Source organism: Aotus nancymaae, unplaced genomic scaffold (genome assembly GCF_030222135.1).
Source record: "Aotus nancymaae isolate 86718 unplaced genomic scaffold, 86718_ANA_hifiasm-v0.15.2.pri h1tg000021l, whole genome shotgun sequence".
Lineage (NCBI taxonomy): Eukaryota > Metazoa > Chordata > Mammalia > Primates > Aotidae > Aotus > Aotus nancymaae.
In genome coordinates, this window is record NW_026988433.1 from 12,742,256 (window position 1) to 12,764,755 (window position 22,500).

The following is a 22,500-nucleotide window of genomic DNA, read 5'->3' on the forward strand; positions in this document are numbered from 1 at the left end:
GGGCGTCTCAGGGAACCCCCACATTCTCTCACTGACGTTCCCCACCAGGATGACCCCACAGCCAGCGTCCCTTGGCAGCCCTTCACCCCAGAGCCCCCTTCTAGGAAAGAGAGAGGCTCCGGGCGTGAGGCCTTCATGAACAGTGGCCTGGCTGGCGTGGCAGGGCCGAGGCCCACCCACTGCCATCCCCCTTCTCTGTGTCCCTGTCCCCCAGGTCTGAGGCCCAGGGCCCCAGCTCTCTTCCTCAGCATCGCCCCACCCGGAAACCCGGCCTTTGGAGAGTTAATTGTCTGTGTGAGGTGCTTAACCTATCAGCCCTGAGAACACAAAGCAATAATCTTTGTTACTGAGATACGCGGCGGTTCGTTTTGTTTTTTTTTTTTTTTTTTTTAATGTTTCCTAATAAAAGAGAAGCTGCATTTTATTGGTTTTTATTTTTAATTTTCTACATGTTTGAGCTGAGTCCTGAGACACTTAGCTCCCCCTCTCCCATCCCCTCACCCTTCCACCCCACTGGGCCCCACCACGGGCTCAGGACCCTGGAATTCCGTTTTCTGATTTGTTTGGGATTTTTTTTTTTTTTAAGATGTTACATGGTGTTTCCAAGCCAGCAAGTTACCACCCTCCGGTGTCTCTTCTCTCCACATCTGTAACTTCTTTTTCCAGGTTTTATTTTCAGTTTTAAATTCCTAATAAATTATTTGAAAACGGTGCTGGGCTTGTGAGTGTCTTGTATCTCTGTGCATTCAAGGATACCTTATTTTCCTGCTGTAGGGATGGCAGGACTCACCTCCATCCTCTTAGAGTCCTGGCTGGGTCCAAGAATTAAACTGACATAAAATAGATGAAGAGGGACAGGTGCGGTGTCTCATGCCTGTAATCCCAGCACTTTGGGAGGCTGAGGTGGGCGAATCACTTGAGGTCAGGAGTTCCAGACCAGCCTGGCCAACATGGCAAAACCCTGTCTCTACTAAAAATACAAGAATTAGGCAAGTGTGGTGGTAGGCGCCTGTAATCCCAGCTACTCAGGAGGCAGAGGCAGTAGAATTGCTTGAACCCGAAAGGTGGAAGCTGCAGTGAGCTGAGATCATGCCACTGCACTCCAGTCTGGGTGACAGAGTGAGACCGTCTCAAAAAAAAAAAAAAAGAACAGGAAAAAAGCATGCACATTTATCAAAAGTTCTGTGTGGCATGGGAGCCTTCATAAAGAAATGAAGGTGGAGTGTGGTGGCCCACACCCATAATTCCAGTACTTTGGGAGGCAGAGGTGGAAGGATTGCTTGAGGCCAGGGGTTCAAGACGAGCCTGGGCAACATTTCAAGCCTATTGTCCCAGCTACTCAGGGGACAGAGGTAAGAAGATTTCTTGAGCCCTGGGAGTCGGAGGCTGCAGTGAGCTGTGTTCTTGACGTTGCATTCCAGCCTGGAGGATAGAGCAAGTTGCTCTCACTCTCAAAAAAACAAAACAAAAAAGAAGTGAAGACCTAAAGAAGCAGTTAGAGTTACTTATGTACTGGATTGGACAAAGAATAGTAAATTATGAAAAAGCCACTCAATTATGTGGAGAAGCTTAAAAGATAAGAGCTATTTTGGGCCAGGCAAGATGGCTCTCGCCTGTAATCCCAGCACTTTGGGAAACCAGGAGCTTTGGGATCGCCTGAGCTCAGGAGTTTGAGGCTGGGCAACATGGTGAAACCCCGTCTCTACTAAAATACAAAAAATTAGCCAGGTGGTGCACACTTGTTAATCCCAGCTACTTGGGAGGCTGAGGCACAAGAATCACTTGAGCCTGGCAGGCAGAGGTTGCAGTGAGCCAAGGTCGCGCCACTGCACTCCAGCCTGGGTGACAGAGTGACTCTGTCTTAAAGAAAAAGAAAGCTATTTTAGCTGGGCACAGTGGCTTACAACTGTAATCGAAGCACTTTGGGAGGCTGAGGCAGGCAGATCCCGACACTTTGAGTCCAAGAGTTCGAGACCGGCCTGGGTGATGTGGTAAAACCCCATCTCTACAAAAAATACAAAAATTAGCTTGTTGTGTGGTGGCACATGCCTGTAGTCCCAGCTGCTTGGGAGGCTGAGGTGAGAAGATTGATTGAGCAAGGGAGGCAGAGGCTGCAGTGAGCCAAGGTCGCGCCACTGTACTCCAGCCTGGGTGACAGAGCAAGACCCTGTCTCAAAAAAAAAAAAAAAAAAAAGTTACTTTAACAAGGTCTGCACAGAATTATCTCCGTGTCTACTTCTCACCCTTGAAGATAGGGTGTTGACTTTCCTTCTAGCATAGGCTGGGGGTCTTTCACTCAGGAATTTCATCGTCTTCTGCTTTTCAGAAACAGCACAAACGTGAGCATGATCGTCTTGTTCCTGCTGTTTTTCAAGTGCCTTTAACTTAAATAGCGTGAATATTTTTAAATATTCTCTGCACTTTCTCCCTCCTGTTTTCTCCTGGGAAGGTCTTTACTTTCCACTTGACCTAGAGATTAGTGTTGATGATAAGATACCACTTCACATTCATTGGGAAAGTGACTATTTAATAATTTTTTTTTTGAGACAGGGTCTTGCTCTGTTGCTCAGGCTGGAGAGCACTGCTATGATCTCAGCTCACTGCAGCCTCTGCCTCCTGGGTTCAAGCAATTCTCCTGCCTCAGCCTCCCGAATAGCTGGGATTACAGATGCCCACCACCACACCCAGCAAATTTTTGTATATTTAGTAGAGATGGGGTTTAACTATGTTGGCCAGGCTGGTCTCGAACTCCTGACCTCAGGTGATCCACCCACCTCAGCCTCCCAAAGTGCCGGGATTACAGGTGTGAGCTACCGCGCCTGGCCTAAAAATAATTTTTTAAATGGACAGGGCCAGGTGTGGTGGCTCACGCCTGTAATCCCAGCACTTTGGGAGACTGAGGTAGGCAGATTCACTTGAGATCAGGAGTTCAAGATCAGTCTGGCTAACATGGTGAAACCCTGTATCTACTAAAAATTAAACAGCCAGGCCTGGTGGCACACGCCTCTAATCCCAGCTACTCTAGAGGCTGAGGCAAGAGAATTGCTGAAACCCGGGAAACAGGTTGCAGTGAGCCGAGATTGCCCAACCGCACTCCAGCATGGGTGACAGAGTGACTGTCTCAAAAAAAAAAAAAAAAGTTGGTGAGGCTCTGGAGAAATTGAACCTTTGTGCCTGCTGGTGGGAATGCAGAATGGTGCAGCTGCTGTGGAAAACATAGCAGCAGCTCCTCAAAAGACTAAACAGGATTAACATAGGATCCAGCAATTCCACTCCTAGGTATATACCCTAAGGAACCGAAAGCAGAGATTCAAACAGATTTTTATTTTCTTGAGACGGGGTCTTGCTCTGTTACCCCAGGTGGAGTGAAGTCTTGACCTCCTGGTCTCAAGTGATCCTCCCACCCTAGTCTCCTGAGTAGCTGGGAATACAGGTGCGTTAACACCATGCCTGGCTAATTTTTGTATTTTTTTGGTAGAGACAAAGTTTTGCCACGTCACCCAGGCTGGTCTCAAACTTCTGAGTTCAAGTGATCCTCCTGCCTCAGCCTTCCAAAGTGCTGGAATTACAGGTGTGCACCACCACACCCAGCCCTTCAAACAGATATTTGTACACCTGTATTCACAGCAGCAGTATTCATGATAGTCAAAAGGTAGAAACAACCCAAAAGTCCATTAATAGATAGATGGATACATAAAATGTGGTCTATCTATACAATAGATTATTTATTCAGCCCAAAAAAGGAAGGAAATTGGGCCGGGCACGGTGGCTCATGCCTGTAATCACAGTACTTTAAGAGACCGAGGCAGGCAGATCACCTAAGGTCAGGAGCTCTAGACCAACCTGGCCAACATGGTGAAATCCCGTCTCTACTAAAAATACATAAATTTGCTGGGCGTGGTGGCAGGCACCTGTAATCCCAGCTACTTGGGAGACTGAGGCAAAAGAATTGGTTGAACCTGGGAGGTGGAGGTTGCAGTGAGCCAAGATAGTGCAACTGCACTCCAGCCTGGGTGACAGAGCAAGACTCTGCCTCAAAAAAAAAAAAAGGAAGGAAATCCTGTCACATGCTACAACATGGAGGAAGCTTGAGGACATCACATTACACTGTGTTACGTCAAATAAGACTGAATGAAATATTGTATGATTCCCCTTATATGAGGTACTAAGATTAGTCAAATTCATAGAAACAGAAAGCAGAATGGTGGTTACCAGGGCCTGGGGGAAGGGAGAAAGGAGAGTTGTTTAATGGGTGCAGTTTTGGATTTGCAAGATGAAAAAGGTCAGCAGGCCGGGCGCAGTGACTCACGCCTGTAATCCCAGCACTTTGGGAGGCCGAGGCGGGTGGATCACAAGGTCAAGAGATCGAGACCATCCTGGTCAACAAGGTGAAACCCTGTCTCTACTAAAAATACAAAAATTAGCTGGGCATGGTGGTGCGCGCCTGTAGTCCCGCTACTCGGGAGGCTGAGGCAGGAGAATTGCCTGAACCCAGGAGGTGGAGGTTGCAGTGAGCTGAGACCGCACCATTGCACTCCAACCTGGTTAACAACAACGAAACTCTGCCTCAAAAAAAAAAAAAAAGAAAGAAAAAGCTCAGCAATGTGAACATACTAAACATTACTGAACTGCCTTTTCAAATATGGTTAAGATGGTAAATTTTTTGTGTTTTTTACCAGAACAAAAAACTTCTGGCCAGGCACAGTGGCTCATGCCTGAAATCCCAGCACTTTGGGAGGCTAAGTTGGGTGGATCACAAGGTCAGGAGTTTGAGACTAGCCTGGCCAATATGTTGAAACACGTCTCTACTAAAAATACAAAAGTTAGCTGGGGATAGTGGCATACACCTGTAATCCCAGCTATTCAGGAGGCTGAGACAGGAGAATTACTTGAACCTGGAAGGCGGAGGTTGCAATGAGCCGATATACCACTGCACTCCAGCCTGGGAGACAGAGCAAGACTCCATATATATTAAAAAAAAATCCTTGTAAGTTTGAACTGCATACAGAAGTGCTTATGAAATGAGAGCTATGATTTGCTTTAAAATCGTCACTGAAAAAGAAGCATGTGGGTGATATAGTCTGGCTCTGTGTCCCACCCAAATCTCATCTGAAATTGTGATCCCCACATGTCGAGGGAGGGACCTGGTGGGAGGTGATTGGATCATGGGAGTGGTTTCCCTCATGCTGTTCTCACGAGAGTGAGTGAGTTCTCACAAGATCCAACTGTTTAAAAGAAGCACTCGCCTGGGCTTGGTGGTTCACGCCTGTAATCCCAGCACTTTGGGAGCCTGAGATGGGTGGGTCACTGAGGTCAGGAGTTCAAGACCAGCCTGGCCAACATGGTGAAACCCCCATCTCTACTAAAAACACAAAAAAATTGCTGGGTGTGGTGGTGGGCACCTGTAACTACTGGGGAGGCTGAAGCAGGGGAATTGCTTGAACCCAGGAGGTGGAGGTTGCAATGAGCTGAGATTGTTCCATTGTACTCCAGCCTGGGCAATGAGACCAAAACTTCATCTCAAAAAAAAAAAAGTAGCACTTCTTACTCTGCTCTCTCTCTGCTGCTGCCGTGTAAGAAGTGCCTTGCTTCCCCTTTGCCTTCTTCCATGATTGTAAGTTTCCTGAGACTTCCCAGCCACGTGGAACTATCAAATCTTTCTTTTTTTTTTTTTTTTGAGATGGAGTTTCGCTCTTGTTACCCAGGCTGGAGTGCAATGGCGCAATCTCGGCTCACCGCAACCTCCGCCTCCTGGGTTCAGGCAATTCTCCTGCCTCAGCCTCCTGAGTAGCTGGGATTACAGACACGCGCCACCATGCCCAGCTAATTTTTTGTATTTTTAGTAGAGACGGGGTTTCACCATGTTGACCAGGATGGTCTCGATCTCTTGACCTCGTGATCCACCCGCCTCGGCCTCCCAAAGTGCTGGGATTACAGGCGTGAGCCACCACGCCCGGCCCCAAATCTTTCTTTATAAATTACCCAGGCTCAGGCAGTATCTTTATAGCAGTGTGAGAATGGACTAATACAGAGAATTGGTACCAGGTGTCACAAGATCTGATGATTATATAAGGGGGAGTTTTCCTGCACAACATCTCCTGTCTTGCTGCCACGTGAAACATGCCTTTCACCTTCTGCCATAATTGTGAGGCATCCGCAGCAAGGCGGAACTGTAAATCCATTAACCTTTTTTTTTCTTCCCAGTCTGCTGCAGGGGCAGAGCCCTCACGGAAAACCTCTGCTAGGGCAATGCAGAAGGGAAATGCGGAGTTGGAGCCCCCACACAAAATCCCCACTGGGGCACTGCCTAGTGGAGCTGAGAAGAGGGCCGCCATCCTCCAGACCCCAGAAAGGTAGATCCACTGACAGCTCACACCACGTGCCTGGAAAAGCCACAGGTACACAGCCCATGAAAGCAGCCATGGGGGCTGTACCCTGTAGAGCTACAGGATGGAGCTGCTCCAGGCCTTGGGAGCCCACCCCTTGCATCAGTGTGCCCTGGATGTGAGACATGCAGTTAAAGGAGGTCATTTCAGAACTTTAAGGTTTAATGACTGCACTGCTGGGTTTCAGACTTGCATGGGGCCTATGACTCCTTTGTTTTGGCCAATTTCTCTCATTTGGAATGGGAACATTTACCCAATACCTTTACCTGCATTGTTTCTTGGCAGTAACTGACTTGTTTTTTATTTTACAGGCTCATAGATGGAGGGACTTATCTTGTCTCAGATGAGACTTTAAACTTGAACTTTTGGGTTGTTGCTGGAATGAGTTCAGACTTTGGAGGACTGTGGGGAAGACATGATTGGTTTTGAAATGTAAAGAGGACATGAGATTTGGGAGGGGCTGAAGGAGGAATAATACGGTTTGGCTCTGCATTCCCACCCAAATCTCATCTCAAATTGTATTCCCCACATGTGGAGGGAGGGACCTGGTGGGAGGTGATTGGATTATGGGGGCATTTTCCCCCTGCCGTTCTTGTGATAGTGAGTGAGGTCTCCATCATGATCGTAAGTTTCCTGAGGCCTCTCAGCCAGGTGGAACTGTGAGTCAATTAAACCTCCTTTCGTTATAAATTACCCAGTCTCAGTCTCAGGTAGTATCTTTTTTTTTTTTTTTTTTTTTTTTTTTGGCAGAATCTCACTCTGTCACCCAGGCTGGAGTACAGTGGTGCAACCTCAGCTCACTGCAACCTCTGTCTCCCAGGTTCAAGTGATTCTCCTGCCTCAGCCTCCTAAGTAGCTGGCACTACAGTCATGCACCACCATACTCAGTTAATTTCTGTATTTTTAGTAGAGACCATGTTTTACCATGTTGGCCAGGCTGGTCTCTAACTCCTCACCTCAAGTGATCCACCTGCCTTGGCCTCCCAAAGTGCTGGGATTATAGGCATGAGTCATTGTGCCTGGCCTCAGGTAGTAGTATCTTTACAGCAGTGTGAGAACAAACTAATACAGTGGAAGTGTAGATGAAATAACACTGGGAAATGTTGATAAGAACTGAAGCTGAGTTTGGGTGCAGTGGCTCACTCCTGTAATCCCAGCACTTTGGAAGACTGAGCCAGGTGGACTGCTTGAGCCCAGAAATTTGAGAGCAGCCTGTGCAGCATAACGAAACCCCAGCTTTACTGAAAAGTATAAAAAATTAGAGGGGTATGCTGGTGTGCACCTGTAGTTCTAGTTACTCAGGAGGCTGAGGCAGGAGGATCACTTGAGCTCAGAAGGCAGAGGTTGCAGTGAGCTGTGATCACACCACTGTACCCCAGAGGCAAACATATTTTGTCTTAAATATGAGACAGAGGCAAATCCTCTCTCAAAAAGAAGAAAGAAAGAAAGAAAGAAGGAAGGAAGGAAAGAAAGAAAGAAAGAAACTGGGTTAGTTACATGGGTTTCAATATACTATACTCTTTACTTTTGTATATTTGGTATTTTCATTAATAAAAATTTAAATTAAAGAAAAAAGGAGAAAGAGAAAAAATCTATAGTATATATGAGTTTTAAAGCATAATACTATAAAAATACCCAGGAACCTCTACCCAACCCAATAGTCATTTCTAAAAAATTAAAAAAATAAATAAAAATAAAAGTTTAAAACTACATAATTATCAGAATCACCTAGACAATTTTTTTAAATAAAAAAGAGCAGCCAGGTGTGGGGTTCATGCCTGTAATCCCAGCACTTTGGGAGGCTGAGGCTGGCAGATGACCTGAGGTCAGGCTTTCAAGACCAGCCTGGCCTACATGGTGAAACCCCATCTCTACTAAAAATACAAAATATTACCCAGGTGTGGTGGTGCACGTCTGTAATCCCAGTTACTTGGGAGGCTGAGGCTGGAGGATTACTTGAACCCAGGAGGCAGAGGTTGCAGTGATCCAAGATCGTGCCACTTCTCTCCAGCTTAGGCAACAGAGCCAGACGTTGTCTCAAAAAAATAAAAAGAGAGAGACAGCACAAATTTCAGATCCTTTTTTTTTTTTTTTTGAGACAGAGTTTCACTCTTTTTGCCCAGGCTGGAGTGCAATGGTGCAATCTTGGCTCATCGCAACTTCTGCCTTCCAGGCTCAAGCGATTCTTCTGCCTCAGCCTCCCGAGTAGCTGATTACAGGCATGCGCCACCATGCCCAGCTAATTTTGTATTTTTAGTAGAGAAGGGGTTTCTCCATGTTGGTCAGGCCAGTCTTGAACTCCTGAACTCAGGTTATCTGCCCGCCTCGGCCTCCCAAAGTGCTGGGATTATAGGTATGAACCACCATGCCCGGCCTAGATTTTATATCCTTATACCCAACCTGCATATCTTATGTTCCAATCATCTGTATTACTTTTTTGTTTTTTGGAAACAGGGTCTCCCTCTGTTCCCCAGGCTGGAGTACAGACATGCAATCACAGCTCAATATGGCCTTGAATTTTTGAACTCAATCAATTCTCCTGCCTCAGCTTCCCGAGTAGCTGGGATTGTAAGCCTAAGCCACCATGCCAGGGCTGTATCACTCTTTAAAGTTTCCCAGGGGAGTTCAGGGCTCAGTCAAGTTTGGGAACCACTGGCTGCACTATCCCTTCTCTGAATAGACGGGGAGGTTGACATTGCCATTGTAGCAGTTAGGAGGCTGTCAGGAAGATCTGGATACTGAGGATGGTGGCTTTGGGAGTGGAAAAAGGTTTAGATACACTGGTATACTGCCTCAATTTGCTTATTGGCACCTGATGGTGGGCCAGCCTATGTAAGGCTCTTAGTATCCTTCCTGGCACAGCTTCACGGCATGTTAACTGCTGCTGCTGCTGTTGTTATCACTGGAGATAGCAGGAATAAAAGGCAGGTAGACACAGGTTCAAATTTTATCTCCACCACTTTCTAGCCATGTGACTTTGAGCAAGTTACTTAAACTCTCTGAACGTGCTTCATCATCTATAAGATGGGGAAGATGATGACAACCATCACAGCAATAATAACTATATCAGAAGAGTGTTAGGCTGAAAGACAACGTATGTAAAGCACAGCGCTTACACAGTGCCAAGCGTATAGAAAGACTCAGCAAATGGTATTTGGTTGCTGCTGTTAAGCAATTCCCAGAAACAGGAGCCTTAGCTTTTAGAAGTCAAGTAGACATGACCTTGCTAAAGTGTGGGTATGCCGTCACCTGAAGGAGTCAAGAAGCTATCCTTAGCTGTTCTTTCCATTAAAGAGGGTGTTTTTCCCAGGCTGGGAGAGGCTGTGCTTCACACACCTGTGCAGGGATCTGGGGTTGAGAAAGGTCAAGGTACAAAGAGCGTAGGAGTTTGGGGAGCTACCCAGTGCCCTTCCAGGTCCCTTCTGCTGTCACCTCTGTGGCAGGGGCTGCAGAGGTCCAGGCTGTCACAGTTAACATGTCTCTTTCCAGGGGGAGAGGGTTGTGGCAACAGCCTGACCCCCTCCCTACCACATGCTTTGCCTAAACTCCACCACGTGATCATTTGCCCAGATTGTCCTTTGGAAGGCTTTCATTGCCTGGGGAAGGAGGGAAGTCATAGGTTGGACTGAATCCCTTCCTGTACTCAAGGGATTTTCAGCACTCCCTGGCCTGAGATGGTAGCATGAGAACCAGAGTCAACTCATATCTTGGTCCTGCTGTGTGACTATGGGACAGTCACTTAACCTCTCTCAGCCTCAGCTGTCTTCTCTGTAAAATGGAGTTTGTAATTGGACCTACATCAAGCTTTGTGCCAGGTTCTTATCATGTGGGACCTGGGATGGAGTTAGCAATTAATTAATAGTAATTCATAGCCAGGTGTGGTGGCTCACACCTATATTCCCAGCACTTTGGGAGACTGAGGTGGGTGGATCACTTGAGGCCAGGAGTTTGAGACCAGCCTGGCCAACATGGCAAAACCCCATCTCTAATAAAAATACAAAAATTAGCCAGGCATGGTGGTGCATGCCTGTGATCCCAGCTACACAGGAGGCTGAGGCAGGAGAATCACTTGAACCTAGGAGGTGGAGGTTGCAATGAGCCGAGATTGCGTCACTGCACTCCAGTCAGGAAAAAAGGGTAATTAATAACTTTACTTGCCCCAAAGGACTTTACACAACCACAGATACTGCACCTCCTTTGGGCCACCCCAATCACCCACTTAGCATCCTTTAGGCTTAAATCTAGGAGCAATGCCTGGTCCTCTGTCTTGTTATGACCCCAAGGAACCCACATAAGAGGGACTGAACATTTTGCTGGCCAAGGATTTCCTTTGCTCAAGCAGCCTTCACTCATTCTGGGGCTGCAGAGGCAGGACCATTCAGTCAAGCTGATGTGGGATTCTGAGCTACCTGGGTCCCCCTCCAGTAGTCCTCATAGCCCCCACCACCCAAGGGGCAGCCCTGAGACAGGCTCTGTGACAGTCTACAGCCACCCTGTCCAACACAACCTTCTGTGATAATGGAAACATTCTGTGGCTGCCAACTCGCCACATGTGTCTATGAGCCTCCAAATGTGACTATTGTGACCAAGAAACTGAATTTTTAAGGTAATTCATTTTTATTTTTATTTACTTATTTTTTGAGATGAAGTCTCGTTCTGTCACCCAGGCTGGAGTGCAGTGGTGTGATCTCGGCTCACTGCAACCTCTGCCCCCTGGGTTCAAGTGATTCTCCTGCTTCAGCCTCCCTAGTAGCTGGGATTACAGGCATGCACCACCACACCCATCTAATTTTGTATTTTTAGTAGAGGTGGGGTTTCACCATGTTGATCAGGCTGGTCTCGAACTTCTGACCTAAGGTGATCTGCCCGCCTCGGCCTCCCAAAAAAACAGATAAATAAATTTAAATAACCAGGCCCTCCTTACCCTACAGGGTTGTTGTAGAGACCACACAGGAACACGAGAGCACCAAGTAAACCAATTATAAATCTATATAGAGAGAAGCAGATTAGAGACCAGGTACGGTGGCTCACACCTGTAATCCCAGCACTTTGGGAGGCCAAGACGTGTGGATCACCTGAAGTCAGGAGTTCAAGACCAGCCTGACCAACATGGTGAAACCTTGGTTCTACTAGAAATACAAAAATTAGTCGGGCATGGTGGCCGGCACCTGTAATCCCAGCTACACAGGAGGCTGAGGCAGGATAATCGCTTGAACGTGGGAGGCAGAGGTTGCAGTGAGCCAAGATCACACTATTGCACTTCAGCCTGAGCAACAAGAGCAAAATTCCATCTCAAAAAAAAGAGAGAGAGAGAGAAGCAGATTAGCAGTTACTAGGGCTGAGGGAGCATGACTTCTAATGGGTACAGGGTTTCCTTCTGGGGTGATAAAAATGTTCTGGAACCCCATAGAGGTGATGGTTGCACAATATTGTGAATGTACTAAATGCCATTGAATTGTTTATTTAAACTTGGTTAATGATATGTGAATTTCACCTAAACAATATTATATAGACATCTGATATGACAGTTCTAAAGCCCTTTATTATTTTATAAGTCAGACCCTGGCCTTTGGAATCCAAAGCCCAGGTTTTTCTCACAAACCCACTCTGCGGAGGGAAGCGGTATTGGCATGGTGGGAAAAAATAAAATCTGTGACCAGGCGCAGTGGCTCACGTCTCCTGGGTTCAAGCAATTTCCTGCCTCAGCCTCCCGAGTAGCTGGGATTACAGGCACGCCATGCCCAGCTAATTTTTGTATTTTTAGTAGAGACTGGATTTCAACATGTCAGGCTGGTCTCGAACTCCTGACCTCAGGTGATTCACCCACCTTGGCTTCCCAAAGCATTGGGATTACATGCATGAGCCACCGTGCCCAGCCAACATGTTTTTTTAGAGATGAGGTCTCTCTATGTTGCCCAGGCTGCACTTCCTTCTTGTCTCCCTTATCCCAGCGTCCGACTGAACTGACAGCTTTGCTTTCCCCCGAGCAGCCCATGAAGCTGGACTTAGTATAAAGTGGTAGGTATGAGGGTCAAGATGCTAAGATCTGAAAATTCAGAAACCATCCCTTTGGTTCACAGTTGCTAAGGAAAAATGAGTAACATTTTTTTCCAGTGATCCCATGCTGACAAACTGTCAGCGTCATTCCCGCGACAGACAGATTCAAGGCCAGCCCCAGGCTCAGCCAAGAGCAAAGCAAACACTCCAGCCTTATCTCAGGGCGAGGCTGTGGAGACTGATTATAAGCAGGGGAGGACTGGTCATCTCAGTTCTCTTCTCACCTCGACTGCAAGATGAAACTCCTTGTGCTGGCCGTGCTGCTCGCAGGTAGGCAAGTCTCCCCGGCTTTGCCCGCCTCTCTCCCAAGTGAGCTGAGATCTCACTCCTCCAGAATGGGGGCCACAGACCACAGCAGACAGGGCTGGCCAGGCCCGCAGTCTCAATTCGAGGTTCCCAGTGGGGCTTAAGAGCTCCTCTATTAGGGTTCCCTCAAGGCTGCCACCTTTTCAACCTGCAAGTCTGAACTCAGACTGCCTGAGCTAAGAAAGCCTGCCTGTATGTTCTTTTTTTCCAGACAGGATCTTGCAGTTCAGTGGCGGAATCATAGCTCACTGCAGCTTCCAACTCATGGGCTCAAGCGATCCTCCTACCTTAGTCAACTAAGTAATTGGACCAATCTCCATTTTATATTTTATTTTATTACTTTATTTTATTTTTGAGACAGGGGCTCTGTCGCCCAGGCTGGAATACAGTGGCGTGATCTCAGATCACTACAACCTCCGCCTCCTGGGTTCATGATTCTCTTGCCTCAGCCTCTCAAGTAGCTGGGACTTGTAGCTCTCAAGTAGCTGGCATGCGCCACCACACCTGGCTAATGTTTTTGTATTTTTTTGGTAGAGATGGGGTTTCACCATGTTGGCCAGGCTGGGTAACCTCCCTTTTAGATTCGCCTCATCCAGCTCTATTTTTCCCCTTTCTAACGCAGTATCCAGTTTCCTGACTTACCACATTTATTATTTATTGTTTTTCTCTCCCACTAGGTTGTAAGCTCTATGAGGTTAGAGATTTATTATTATTATATCTGTCTACTGCTATATCTCTAGCTCCTAGGACAGAGCTTGGCACGTAGTAAGTGCTCAATAAATAGTCACTGGATAGGCCAGGCACAGTGGCTCACGCCTGTAATCCTAGCACTTTGGAAGGCTGAGGCAGGTGAATCACCTGAGGTTGGGAGTTCAAGACCAGCATGACCAACATGGAGAAACCCCATCTCTACTAAAAATACAAAATTAACCAGGTGTGGTGGTGCATGCCTGTAATCCCAGCTGAGAGAGGCTGACGCAGGAGAGTCATTTGAACCTGGAAGGTGGAGATTGCGGTGAGCCGAGATCGTGCCACTGCCCTCCAGCCTGGGCAATAAGAGGGAAACTCCGTCTCAATAAAAAAAAAAAATTAACTGGATAAACAATGCAGATAGTTTAAAACTCTCTGGCCTGGCTTGGTGGCACATGCCTGTAATCCTAGCCCACTTTGGGAGTCTGAGTCGGAAAGATCCCTTGAGCCTAGGAACCCAGAGACCAACCTAGAATATATGGGAAAATCTTGTATCTACAGACAATACAAAAAATTAGCCGGGCGCGGTGACTCATGCCTGTAATCCTAGCACTTTGGAAGGCTGAGGTGGGTGGATCACCTGAGGTCAGGAGTTCAAGACCAGCCTGGCCATCATGGTGAAACCCCATCCAGCCTGGGTAACAAGAGCGAAACTCCGTCACAAAAAAAAAAAAAAATTACTGGGGTGTGGTGGCTGGTGCCTGTAGTCCCAGCTACTTGGGAGGCTGAGGTGGGAGGATGGCTTGAACTCCCACCAGGAGGTTGCAGTGAGCCATGATCATACCACTGCACTCCAGCCTGGGCGACAGAGTGAGATCCAAAAAGAAGCATATATGTGTGTGTGTGTGTGCGCGCGCGTGTGTGTATACAATACATATACATATACACATATAAACTTTATATATATAAAGTTTTCATTAAAAAAAAAAAAACCCTCAGCCAGGCGAGGTGGCTCATATCTGTAATCCCAGCACTTTGGGAGGCCAAGGCGGGTAGATCAGGAGATCAAGAGATCGAGACCATCCTGTCCAACTTGGTGAAACCCCGTCTCTACTAAAAATACAAAAATTAGCTGGGCGTGGTGACACACGCCTGTAGTCCTAGCTAACCTCGGGAGGCTGAGGCAGGAGAATTGCTTGAACTTGGGGGGCAGAGGTTGCAGTGAGCTGAGATCATGCCACTGCGCTCCAGCCTGGGCGACACAGCCTGGGCGACACAGCGAGACTCGTTTCAAAAACAAACAAACAAACAAACCAATAACGCCTCTACCCACTTTCACTTTGCCAGGTTCCTGAGTCCAACGGTCTTCGGAGGAGGCAGCTGGCAGGGATCAGGGAGGCAGTGTGGGGCCTGAGGGACAGGCAGGCAGTGTTTCCCCGGGGTGCTGGCAGACGGATTTGAACTCTGGCTGTGTCTTCTTGCAGTGGCCGCCGCCGAGAGCGGCGTCAGCCCTCGGGCCTTGTGGCAGTTCCGCAAAATGATCAAGTGCACGATCCCGGGGAGTGACCCCTTGTTGGACTACAACAACTACGGCTGCTACTGTGGCTTGGGAGGCTCAGGCACCCCTGTGGATGAATTGGACACGTGAGTGATCCACCTGGAGGGAAACTGGAGTGGCTACTAGGGGCAGGGAGGGCACACGCCAAGGATCTCACGAGGCATACAAAGGGGACTTGCATATCTGCTAATGATAACATATTTTCACCTCTTGTCATATAAAGAAACGTGTTCCAAGAGAACCCTGTAGCGAATGCTCCTAGTTAGAGATGGAAACAATGCCCGACGTACAAAACAGTGGGCGACGCTGCCCTGCAGTGGCCGAATATGGCACCAGTAAACGTCACAGCGACAATCCACGTGTCATTTTTCTAGCAGTGGTTAAAGTGTCACTGCACCTTCCGAATACAGGATTTTACTGTATTCTTGCAACCATGTATCGCTTTCAGGGGCCGGGCGCGGTGGCTCACGCCTGTAATCTCAGCACTTTGGGAGGCCGAGGCGGGGGTATCACGAGGTCAAGAGATCGAGACCATCCTGGCCAACATGGTGAAACCCCGTCTCTACTAAAAATACAAATTAGTTAGCCGGGCGTGGTGGCGCGCACCTGTGGTCCCAGCTACTCGGGAGGCTGAGGCAGAAGAATCGCTTGAGCCCAGGAGTCGGAGGTTGCAATGAGCCAAGATCCTGCCACTGCACTCCAGCCTAGGCAACAGTGGGAGACTCTGTCTCAAAAAAAAAAAAAAATTGCCTCCAATAAACATATGATAAAAAGGATTTATATTTTTTCAAGGCATAGGACCATTTCCCCCGGAGCATCTTGGTGAAGCCATCGCCATCTTTCCTAAGAGAGAGCAGGTGAGGGCTGACCTACTGCTCTGCCCTTACTCCTGTTTCAGCTGTCCCTCTCACTTTCCAGGTGCTGCCAGACACATGACAACTGCTACGACCAGGTCAAGAAGCTGGACAGCTGTAAATTTCTCCTGGACAACCCATACACCAATAGCTACTCATACTCGTGCTCTGGCACTGAGGTCACCTGCAGCAGTAGGTTTACCCCTTCCTTGACCTATGAATTCTAGTAGGTTCTCAGCAGGCTGAGGGCAATAACAGTACTAACAGCCATCATTTAGTGATAATTTTCTCGGTGCTGGACAGTGTCTCCTTTAATCCTCACAACACCACTATGGGATTGGTACAATTATTATCCCCACTTACCAGATAAGAAAACTGAGGCTCAGGCTGGGTGTGGTGGCTCACACCTGTAATCCCAGCACTTTGGGAGGCTGAGGAAGGCAGATCACCTGAGGTCGGGAGTTCAAGACCAGCCTGACCAACCTGGAGAAACCCTGTCTCTACTAAAATTACAAAATTAGCTGAGCATGGTGGCACATGCCTGTAATCCCAGCAATTTGGGAGGCTGAGGCAGGAGAAACGTCTGAACCCAGGAGGCGGAGGTTGCAGTAAGCCAAGATTGCGCCACTGCACTATAGCCTGGGCAACAAGAGCGGAAACTCCATCTCAAAAAAAAAAAAAGAAAGAAAAGAAAAGAAAACTGAGGCGCCAGGTGTGGTGGCTCACACCTATAATCCCAGCACTTTGGGAGGCCGAGGCGGGTGGATCACTTGAGGTCAGGAGTTCAAAACCAGCCTGTCCAACATGGCGAAACCCTGTTTCATTGAAAAAGAAAAGAAAAGAAAAGAAAACTGAGGCTCAGAGGCTGAGCTATTTGCCCAAGATCACATAGCTTGTAAGTGGTGATGGGTTTTTTGTTGTTGTTGTTGTGTTGGGTTTTTTTGAGATGGAGTCTCACTCTGTCACCCAGGCTGGAGTGCAGTGGTGCAATCTTGGCTTATGGCAACCCCCGCCTCCTGGGTTCAGATGCTTCTCCTGCCTCAGCCTCCTGAGTAGCTGGGACTGCAGGCATGAGTCACCACACCTGGCCTTGTTTTGTTTTTGTTTAGAGACAGGGTCTCACTCTGTCACCCCAGCAGGAGAACAGTGGTGCAACCATAGCCCACTGCAGCCTGAACCTCCTGAGCTCAAGGATCCCCTGGTCTCAGCCTCCAGTGTAGCTGGGACTACAGGCCTGCATCACCATGCCTGGCTAATTTTAAATTTGTTTTGTAGAGACTGGGTCTCACTACATTGGCCAAGCTGGTCTTGAACTCCTGGCTTCAAGCAATCTTCCCACCTTGGCCTCCCAAAGTGCTGGGATTACAGGAGTAAGCCACCATGCCTGGACACTTATTTATTTATTTTCCATCTTTCCAATAGACTGTAAGATCCACAGAACAGGGATTACTGTCTATTTTCTTCCTTTCTTTTTTGAGACAGAGTCTCGATCCATCACTGAGGCTGGAGTGCAGTGGTGCAATCTCAGCTCACTGAAACCTCCGCCTCCCAGGTTCAGGCAATTCTCCTGCATCAGTCTCCTGAGTAGCTGTAATTACAGGCATGAACCAACACTCCTGGCTGATTACTGTCTGTTTTCTTTATTGCTATATCCCCAGATCTAGAGTAGTGCCTGGCAAATAGTAGGTGCTCAATAAATATTTGATAAATGCATAGCTTAGATATAAACTTTCCTTTTCTTTTTTAAATACAATCTTGCATTCTGCCTTTTCTCACTTACCGCCTTGTCATGACTTTTACATATGCCTCAAACCTTTATTGTTACTGTTTTTATTTGTTACTATTTTAATCACTGAATAATTTGCTTACACATGCTCCTGCTCCACTTTAGAAGGCCAAATTTACAAATCTGATGAAAACTATGAACCCTCTCCCCAGGGAAACACACACACACACACACACACACACACACACACACACACAATTTCTTTTTAATGTTTGCAACTAGGACAAGAAATCTGCATTAGAGGATGTTTGTTTGTATTAATTAAAAATAACTCAGGTCAGATGTGGTGGCTCAAGCCTGTAATCCCAACACTTTGGAAGGCTAAGGTGGGCGGATCACGAGGTCAGGAGATCAAGACCATTCTGGCTAACACGATGAAACCCGTCTCTACTAAAAATACAAAAAATTAGCCAGGTGTAGTAACACGTGCCTGTAGTCCCAGCTACTCAGGAGGCTGAGGAAAGAGAATCGCTTGAATCCAGGGGTGGAGGTTGCAGTGAGCTGAGATCACAACACTGCAGTCCAGCCTGGGCAATAGAGCAAGACTCCATCTCAAAAAAAGCAAGCAAACAAACAAACAACAACAACAACAAAACCTTAGCTAGGCACAGTGACTCACACCTGTAATCACAGTACTTTGGGAGGCCAAGGTGGGCAGGTCACTTGAGGTCAGGAGTTCCAGATCAGCCTGGCAAATATGGTGAAACCCCATCTCTACTAAAAATACAAAAATTAGCCAATGTGGTGATGCACACCTGTAGTCCCAACTACTCAGGAGGCTGACGCAGGAGAATCGCTTGTACCTGGGAGGTGGAGGTTGCAGTGAGCTGAGATCGCACCACTGCACTCCAGCCTGGGTGACAGAGCAAGACTCTGTCTCAAAAAATTAACTAAATAAAATAAAATAAAGGATCGGAGAGAAACAAAACTAATAAGATTGTTGACGGCAAGCAGAGATACATAAATTATATATAATAAAGTTTAAATGCATTTTAAATGTAATCATATTGTTTCTTTTGGTCACAAAAGTAAACAAGCCAAAAGGAATGCAACTTCAAACTCTACATAAATATCTATTATGGAAAGTGGAAGGCATCTATAATCCTACCACCCAAAGATAACCAGTTAGATACATATTCTTCCAGATTTTGTTTGGCATACACTAGCTTCTTTTATTTGGGAAAGTTTCCATGTGCAGGCATACCTGATTTTTCTAAATGCCTATGTAATATTCCATTTAAGGACGTTCCATAATTTTTTAAATACATGCTTTAAAGTAGAAAAACTAGGCCGGGAGTGGTGGTTCACACCTGTATCCCCACACTTTGGGAGGCCGAAGCAGGCAGATCACTTGAGGTCTGGAGTTCGAGACCAGCCTGGCCAACATAGTGAAACCCCTTCTCTACTAAAAATACAAATATTAGCCAGGTGTGGTGGCAGGCACCTGTAGTCCCAGCTACTCAGGAGGCTGAGGCAGAAGTATCGCTTGAACCCAGAAGGCGGAAGTTGCAGTGAGCTGAGATCGCCCCACTGTACTCCAGCCTAGGCAACAAGAATGACACTCCGTCTCAAACACACACAAGCACACACACACACACACACGCACGCACGCACACACAAGATGCCCAGATAAATTTGACTTTCAGATAAACAACGGCTAATTTTTTTGGTATATGTCCCAAACATTGCATTCATTGTTTATCTGAAAGTCAAATTTAACTGGGCATCCTGACGTATTTTATTCACCTAATCTGTCAACCCTAAATGTACATCAGTGGAATGCTGCCAGCTTATTCCATTCAATTCTTCTTGCCCCTGGATTGTACAAAGCAGGGTCCACCTTGGCTCAGTCCTCTTCTCTTGTCCCTCTCCAGGCAAAAACAAAGAGTGCGAGGCCTTCCTTTGCAACTGCGACCGCAACGCTGCCATCTGCTTTTCAAAAGCTCCATATAACAAGGAACACAAGAACCTGGACACCAAGTATTGTTAGACTTGAGTATCACCTCTGAAAAGCATCGCCTCTACCTGCTCATCTCACACTGTGTCCTCCAATAAAGCACCTTATTGAAAGACCTCATGTTTGGAGATTGTTTTTTATTTCCTGTCTATAAACTAGGTCTCTTCCTAGTCTTTTGTTTATTTTTATTTTTTTGAGACAGGATCACACTCTGTCACCCAGGCTGGAGTGCAGTGACGCAATTTCGGTTCACTGCAACCTCCGCCTCCCGGGCTCAAGCAATCCTCCCACCTCAGCTTCCTGAGTAGCTGGGACCACAAGCGTGTACCACCATGCCTGGCTGGTGTTTGCATTTTTTGTAGAGACAACATTTCACCATGTTGCCCAAGCTGGTCTCAAACTCCTGAGCTCAAGCAATCAGGCCACCTCTGCCTCATAAAATGCTGGGATTACAGGAGTGAGCCGCCACACCTGGCTACTCTGCCTAGTCTTTTGTGAGCATGCTTTCTTCCAGCCTTGGAAGCTAAGCTGAATTAGAAGGACACTTCCAGGAACCAAGCAAGCACCTTGAAATCAGAAAAATGATGAACAATCACCATTTACTGAATATTTACCCTGTACGAGGACTGTGTCCATAGATCGTCTTGACAGCCCTATGAGGTATTGGCACTGTTAGCAAATCTTCTTTTCCTAAGCTGAGGCTCAATAGGAGTGGTCACTTTTCCGATGCTATCATCCAGCGAGCAGCAGAGAAGAAATTTGAACCTGGCAAGTCTGACAACAAACCACTACCCTTTCCTGCCTGAAGTGGTAGGCTTTAGTTTGAGCCAGATCTTGCTCCTGTCTCATGATTCTGCCTCCATTTTCAACTGTATTAAACCATTTTTCTACAATGATTTTCTTTTCTAAACCCATAAAAGACTTCACCACACTCTACAAGCTAATTTTGATATCGTAGTCATGAAATATAATAAACATTAACAAGCTGGGCATGGTGGCGTGTGCCCATAGTCCCAGCTACTCGGGAGGTTGAGACATAAGAACCACCTGAACCTGGGAGGCAGAGGTTGCAGTGAGCCGAGATCGTGCCACTGCACTGCAGCCTGGGTGACAGAGCAAGACTCCATCTCAAAAAGAAAAGAAAAGAAGAGTTGAGAAAAAACCATAGGAACTATGAAAAGGCACCATTGAGCAGTTTCAGACCACTGGAGACGGACAGAACAGCCACCACTTCTGGGTATGTGGTGGGCAGTAAAAGACCTTCTTCCATTTGAAGAGGGGAGTGTATGAGGATTTATCTTTTGGCATAATTTCTCCCTCGTTTTATTCATCCATTCAATGGTTATTGAACACTTACTCTGGGCCAGGCACCACACAAAATGCTGATGATATAATGTATTTGGGTCTGGCCATGAGACAATAATTCAGTGTTAGTATCTATCTACAATTCAGTCTTCTCTGAGACTTTTGTTCCTACTCTTCAAACTGGCATCCTTATATATGATATGCTGTATGCTCCAGAGGTGTCATGTCTTTTGCACAATTATCCTGTCTTCCTTGAAGTTCTATAGTTGTAGGTACTGTTATATCCACAACTTACAAATGAGGAAACTGGCTTAAAGACGCAAGGGGTTGCCAAAAGTCACTTATTCCTGGGTGGCACAGCTGACCTTGGAACCCAAATCTAGATAATTCAGACGAGAAGTGCTATCAGATTATGAACTTGTTGAAGGTAGACTAAGGTGTCTTAGCCACTTTCGTTTCTCTACCTGCCTGTAGGAGACATTCAATAAATGATTGCTGAATGCTAAATGAAGTGTTAGTCACATCAGTGCTCAGGGTGTTATTTTTTCTCTTTTTTCTTAATTTTTCTTTTTATCCTTTTATATTCTTTTTTATTATCTTTTCCTTTTCTATTTTCATCATTTTGTTTATCTCTTTTTAAAACTTTATAAATTTCTTAAAAATTTTCTATTTTTTTTTTTTTCTATTTCTCTTTCTTCTTTTTTTTTTTCAGGGTCTTTTTGATTCTTTGGCAGGTAAGATGGGTCTGTTCTCAAATTCAAATTCAATAAGCATAAACTGAAGAATTATTTTTTGCATACTGTGCTGTGAAGAATTTCAAGGGATGCAAAATCAAGTTAGACCTGGCCTTAGTCTTCAACGAACTGTGAAGACCATAAAAAAGTATTTCTTCAGTGGAAAGAAATTGGAAGTCCCTGTTGGATCGAAGAAAAGTGGGCTTTTAGGAGAATGGGGCTTACTTCTTTCTTTTTTCTTTCTCTCTTTCCTTTTTTTTTTTAGGTAACAGAACAAACAAGAGAGAGAACAGTCGCAGGGCTATTGAAGGCTCTAAAGATATCCTCTGATGTAAAAATCTATCTCTTGGGCTGGGCGTGGTGGCTCAGGCCTGTAAATCCCAGCACTTTGAGAAATTGAGACAGCTTGCTTGAGTCCAGCCTAGGAAACCAGTGAAACCCCCTCTGTAAAAAAATTAGCAAGGTGGTGTGTGGCTGTAGTCCCAGCTACTTGGGGGACTGACATGGGAGTATCACCTGAGCCCAGAAGTTTGAGGCTGCAGTAAGACTGCACTCCAGCCTAGGTGATAGAATGAGACTCTGTCTCAAAAAAGACAGAAAGAAAGAAAAGAGAGAGAGAAAGAGAGAGAGAGAGGAAGGAAGGGAGGGAGGGAGGAAAGAAAGAGAGGAGAGAGAGAGAAAGAAAGGCGTGAGTGAGGGAGGGAGGGAAGGAAGGAAGGAAGGAAGGAAGACAAAGAAAAAGAAAAAAGCAAACAGGCCAGTCGCGGTGGCTTACGCCTGTAATCCCAACACTTTGGGAGGCCAAGGTGGGCGGATCACCTGAGGTCAGGAGTTTGAGACCAGCCTGACCAACATGGAGAAAACCCG

The 22,500-nt window shown here is 46.5% G+C and overlaps 1 protein-coding gene across 1 annotated transcript; it reads left to right on the forward strand.

Annotated features, from left to right (window-relative positions):
• The first annotated feature begins 12,571 nt into the window (after nt 1-12,571).
• PLA2G1B (phospholipase A2 group IB) lies at nt 12,572-19,706 on the forward strand. Its single transcript, XM_012469452.2, has 4 exons — nt 12,572-12,713; nt 14,924-15,083; nt 15,916-16,043; nt 19,512-19,706. The coding sequence occupies exons 1-4, from the start codon at nt 12,680-12,682 to the stop codon at nt 19,625-19,627; spliced, it is 438 nt and encodes a 145-aa protein (XP_012324875.1). The 5' UTR covers nt 12,572-12,679; the 3' UTR covers nt 19,628-19,706.
• The last annotated feature ends 2,794 nt before the right edge of the window (nt 19,707-22,500 follow it).

What these genes read in the sequence shown, in the direction of transcription:
- PLA2G1B (XM_012469452.2), top strand. Translation starts at nt 12,680, where the DNA reads ATGAAACTCCTTGTGCTGGCCGTGCTGCTCGCAG. An exon ending in CCTGTGGATGAATTGGACAC is followed by an intron (nt 15,084 to 15,915) that starts GTGAGTGATCCA and finishes CTCACTTTCCAG; the next exon opens with GTGCTGCCAGACACATGACA. An exon ending in CACTGAGGTCACCTGCAGCA is followed by an intron (nt 16,044 to 19,511) that starts GTAGGTTTACCC and finishes GTCCCTCTCCAG; the next exon opens with GCAAAAACAAAGAGTGCGAG.